Genomic DNA, 5,444 nt, shown 5'->3' with positions numbered 1-5,444 from the left:
CTTCCGGGCGCGGAGGTCTGCGCGCCCTGGTGAGCCGTTGGCCTGGTGGTCCCGCAGTGAGCCCGGCGGCCGGTGGGGAAGTCAAGGAGGGTGAGCCGGGAGGGGCCCCCGGGGTGTGCTTGTCAGGTCGATTAGCCTTAAAATGTTAGTAGCAGGGGATTCTGGGTGTTACTAGCAGGGGATTCTGGTAGTGAGGGAGCGGGACCGGGAATGGATGTAAGGAGGTCATCGGTCAGCAGGTGATTTCCCCAGAAGAGGCTTCAGCGGGCAGCTGCGTACCGAAGCTCCCTCTCCCGGCGTCTGGCTCTTCCTTCACACACGCCTTATCACATCCACTCACGATTCCCATTTCCAGGACCTGGAGGTTGGGGAGAGGTCGCAGTGGTTAAGGATGGACAGGGGTGGGTGTGGCCCTTTCTGACTCAGGCTTGCGGGTCCTGGAATAATAGCCCTTCACTCTTCTGCTTTCCTGGTTTCTGACAGGTTTGAGCATGGCAGAAGGAGACACCCTGTTATCAGTGGATTATGAAATTTTTGGGAAGGTGCAAGGGGTGTTTTTCCGGAAGTATACTCAGGTATGTGGCCTGCAGGCTTTGGGGTGGTAACCTAGGTTGTGGGCATAGGAACAAGGGACATGTTCCTGACAAATGTGAACTGGAAGCCGCTGGCCAACTGCATGGCAAAGAGGTAGTTTGTAGAGCAATGAGTATGAAAATGCTGTGCAATCGGTAAAACATGGTGTAAATGGAAGATTATCCTGCTGTTATTATTTGTCTTTTTCCAACAGTGGTGCCTGAGCATCTAGACACACATATTAATGAGCTTCTCTCTTACAAGGGAAATAGAGGGCTTCACCAGTTCTCGCTGTTGTGGCGTCATCAAACCAAGTCAGATTTCTTATAGAAAGGCTAACATTGATTGAAGAGATGGCATTTAGATGACCTGATGTCATGTATATAACATATATAAATGCTTCCTCTGTAGTTGCTGCACTTTCTTCAGACCTCTTTCTCCAAGCTTCCCTCAATTCTCCACTTAATTCCTTTCTATTCTTTTTTTGGTTTTGAAAGAACATTTACATTTTCCAGCTGATGTTTTTCTTATTAAAAACTCTTTATCCGTTCCAGAATAGGTGATGGGAACACTGAATGTGGAGCCTGGTATTCTTCCTAGAGCAATAAGGGAGTATTTGAGGGGATGGACAAACTGTTGGCAGCCTCTACCTCTGCTTTAATGTGGTTAATCTTCCCTCAACAGGCACACATAAATGCAAGCTCAATTTCCCCTCTGCCTTCTGTAGGTATTGGTTATTGCCTTCCCGGTGTGTCTTTAATCCCACAGATAGAGTTAGGACTGCAGAACTTCTTAAGTGTCTCCTTCCTGGGACTGTGGTACTTAAAATTCAAATTCTAACCTGGAAGGAATCTTTGAAATATGAACGTGAATTGTCAATACCTTTTTTCCTTTTTCTTTTTTTTTCTGGAGGATGGTGGCACAGTCACAGCTCATTGCAGCCTTAACCTCCCAGGCTCAAATGATCCTCCTTCCTCAGCCTCCCAAGTAGCTGGGACCACAGGTGCATGCCACCACACCCAGCTTTTTTTTTTTTTTTTCTTTTAATAGAGAGCTATGTTGCCCAGGCTGGTCTTGAACTCCTGGGCTCAAGTGATCCTTCTACCTCTTTTTCTTTTTTCTTTTTTTTTTTCTTGAGACAGAGTTTCACTCTTGTTGCCCAGGCTGGAGTGCAATGGCACAATCTCAGCTCACTGCAACCTCCGCCTCCCGGGTTCAAGCGTTCTCCTACTTCAGCCTCCCGAGTAGCTGAGATTACAGGCATGCGCCACCACGCCCTGCTAATTTTGTATTTTTAGTAGAGACAGGATTTCTCCATGTTGGTCATACTGGTCTTGAACTCCCAACCTCAGGTGATCCGCCCACCTCAGCCTCCCAAAGTGTTGGGATTACAGGTGTGAGCCACTGTGCCCGGCCAATACCTCTTATTCTAATTATTCAGAAACCATTTCTTCCCATCTGACATTCAAATAGGAAATGATTGTTGAAAACAGAATTGCTGAAACTCATAGCAAGAGCTGTGTTCCAATTAGCTTTGCTACCAATTATGCAGGTAAGTTCCTGTAAATTAAGGTGATTGAGATAATAGCTTCAAAGGTTAGTCAAAGTTGTTGAGGGAAAGGGGCCAGATAGTGGTATATATAGCCCATCTTTCTCTACCTGCCCTTCTCCCCAGTTTAAAGAAAGAATAACAGAATGCAGAAAAACAAATATTGATTGGAAAACTGCATATAAAATGACATCTTTTTTTTTAATTAGGCTTGTAGCTTATTCTTTACTATTTATAATCATTTAAATATATATGTTCATTTGAACAGTTGTTTTGCTGCAGTCTGTTTGCTGTTGATATTTAGCCTCTTTAAATTCCTTCATTTCTAGAGAAGTGGCAAATAATAATTCAGGGACTTTTAAAAACTTGGAATATAATTTACATCCCATAAAACCCATCCTCCTAAAGTGTATAATTTGGTGATTTTTTAGTATATTCACAAAGTTGTGCACTAATTCCAGAACATTTTCATCATCCCAAAAAGAAACCCCCTACCTGTTAGCACTCACTCCTCATCCCCTAAACCCCTAATAACCACTAACCTACTTTCTGTCTCTATGAATTTGCCTATTCTAGATTTTTGTTGTTGTTGTTGTTGAGACGGAGTCTTAACTCTGTCTCACTCTGTCGTCCAGGCAGGAGTGCAGTGGCATGATATCGGCTCACTGCAACCTCTGCCTCCCGCGTTCAAGTGATTCTTCTCCCTCAGCCTCCCAAGTAGCCAGGATTATGGGCATGCACCACCACGCCCCGTTAATTTTTGTATTTTTAGTAGAGACGGGGTTTCACCATGTTGGCCAGGCAGGTCTTGAACTCCTGACCTCAGGTGATCCACCTACCTCGGCCTCCCAAAGTGCTGGGATTACACTCGTGAGCCACCATGTTCACCCTATTCTTGATATTTACTATAAATGGAATCATACAAATGTGGCCTTTTTTTGTGACTGGCTCCATTCACTTAACATATTGTTTTCAAGGTTTATCTACACTGTAGCATGTATTAGTATCCTATTCCTTTTTATGGCTGAATAATATCCCATTGTATGGATATACCACATTTTATTTATCCATTCATCAGTTGATGGAAATTTGGGTTTGATTTTTGGCCATTATGAATAATAGTGCTGGGAACACATATGTGCATATTTTTGTGTAGACAATGTTTTCAGTTCCATTGAGTATATACATACCTAGGAGTAGATTGCTGGGTCATATGGTAACTTTATGTTTAACTTTTTGAGGAACTGCCAAACTTTTCCAAAGCAGCTATACCATTTTATGTTCTCACTGGCAATGTGTGAGAATTCCAGTTTGTCCACGTCCTTGCCAACGATGGTTACTGTCTTTTATGTTAGCCATCCTAGTGGGTATGAGGTAATATCTCATTGTGGTTGTTTGTTTGTTTTTCAGGTATTAATGAATTTAAAAGGATTTAAATCATACGAGGAATATTCTGCAACTACAGTGGAACTAAACCACATTAAAAAAAAATTAAAAAGATAACTGGAAAATCCCAAAATATTTGGAAACCATATAGCACACTTACTTCTAAAATTGTGGTAGAATACATATAACATAAAAATTACTGTTTTAACCATTTTTAAATGTACAATTCGGTGGTCTTAAGTACATTGTTCTGTTTATCTACAGAACACTTTTCATCTTGCAAAACTGAAACTCTGTATTCATTAAACGCTAACTCCCCATTTTCTCCTTCCCCCAAGCCCCTGACAATCATAAATCTACATTCTATTAATTCAACTATTCTAGTTACCTCATATAAGTAGAATTTCACAGTATTTGTCCTTTTGTGGCTGGCTTATTTCACTTAGCGTAATATCCTCAAGGTTCATCTGTGTTATATTATGAAAGTAAAAACAATTTTCTTTCTTTGTAAGACTGAATAATATCCTGTTGTACATGTATACTTTCAGTGTGGTTTTGATTTGCCTTCCTAATGACTAATGATGTTGAACATGTTTTCATGGGCTTATTGGCATATTTTATGTCTTCTTTGGAGAAATGTCCATTCAAATCTTTTTGCCCATTTTTAGTTATTTGCCTCCTTATTCTTGAGTCAGAAGAATATTTTTATTCTGGATACTAGTCCCTTATCAGATATATGATATACAAACATTTCTCCCATTCTGTGGGTTGTCTTTTTAATTTCTTGATAGTGTCTATGAAGTACAAAAGTTTTTACTTTTGATGAAGTCAAATCAAATTTATCTGTTCTTTTTTTGCTTATACTTTTAGTGTTATGTCTAAGAAATCTTCCTAATCCAAGGTCATGAAGGTTCATGCCTATGTTGTTTGTTTTGTTTTTGTTTTTTGTAGCGACTGGATTTCCCCAAGTTGCCCAGGCTGGTCCTGACCTCAAGCAGTCTGTCCACCTCAGCCTCCCAAAGTGCTGGGATTACAGGTGTAAGCCACCACACCCAGCTGTCATGCCTATCTTTTCTTTTCCTTTTTTTCTTTTTTTTTAGACAGAGTCTTGCTCTGTGCAGTGGTACGATCTCGGTTCACTGCAGCCTTCTGCCTCCAGGGTTCAAGCGATTCTCCTGAGTAGCTGGGATTACAGATGTGCACCACCATGCCTGGCTAGTTTTTGTATTTTTAGTAGACATGGGGTTTCACCATGTTGGTCAGACTGGTCTCCTGACCTCGTGATCCACCCGCCTCGTGATCCACCCGCCTCAGGCTCCCAAAGTGCTGGGATTACAGGCGTGAGTCACCGCGCCCAGCCGCCTATGTTTTCTTCAAAGTTTCATAGTTTACACTCTTAGATTGAGGTCTTTGATCCAGTTTAATTTTTATGTGATGTGAGGTAGGAAATCCAGCTTTATTCTTTTGCATGTGAATATCCAGTTGTCCCAGCACCATTTGTTGAAATTAGTATTATTTCCCACATTCATTTGTCATGGCACCCTATTCAAAAATCAACATAAATGTAAGGATTTATTTCTGGACTCTCAATACTATTCCATTCATCTGTATGTCTGCCTACTGTAGTTGAGATGTTTGTCCCCTTCAAATCTCATGTTGAAATTTGATCCCCAGTGTTGAAGGTGGGACATAATGCGAGGTATTTGAGTCATGGGGCCAGGTCCCTCATGAGCAGATTAATGCCCTTCCTGCAGGGTGGGAGGGTCAATGAATTCTTACTCTATTAGTTCCCTTGAGAACTAGTTGTTATTTTTATTTATTTATTTTTTTGAAATGGAGTCTCATTCTTGTCGCCCAGGCTAGAGTGCAGTGGCACAATCTTGGCTCACTGCAACCTCCGCCTCCAGGGTTCAAGCGATTCTCCTGCCTCACCCTC

General features: G+C 41.6%; 1 protein-coding gene across 2 annotated transcripts in view; it reads left to right on the top strand.

The window, feature by feature from the left end:
* Positions 1-5,444, top strand: part of ACYP1 (acylphosphatase 1, erythrocyte (common) type) — a 10,673-nt gene continuing 5,229 nt past the window's right edge. Inside the window, exons 1-2 of one of the 2 annotated variants that reach the window (XM_011981545.1) lie at positions 1-72; positions 484-575. In XM_011981545.1, coding sequence (XP_011836935.1) covers positions 492-575 — 84 coding nt within the window. In that variant the 5' untranslated portion in view covers positions 1-72; positions 484-491. Of the gene's footprint in view, positions 91-483; positions 576-5,444 lie in introns of both variants that reach the window. The other variant, XM_011981544.1, reaches the window with a different exon arrangement.

This window comes from Mandrillus leucophaeus, unplaced genomic scaffold (genome assembly GCF_000951045.1).
Source record: "Mandrillus leucophaeus isolate KB7577 unplaced genomic scaffold, Mleu.le_1.0 Scaffold228, whole genome shotgun sequence".
In the NCBI taxonomy this organism is placed as follows: domain Eukaryota; kingdom Metazoa; phylum Chordata; class Mammalia; order Primates; family Cercopithecidae; genus Mandrillus; species Mandrillus leucophaeus.
This window is presented reverse-complemented; position numbering and strand designations above follow the sequence as displayed.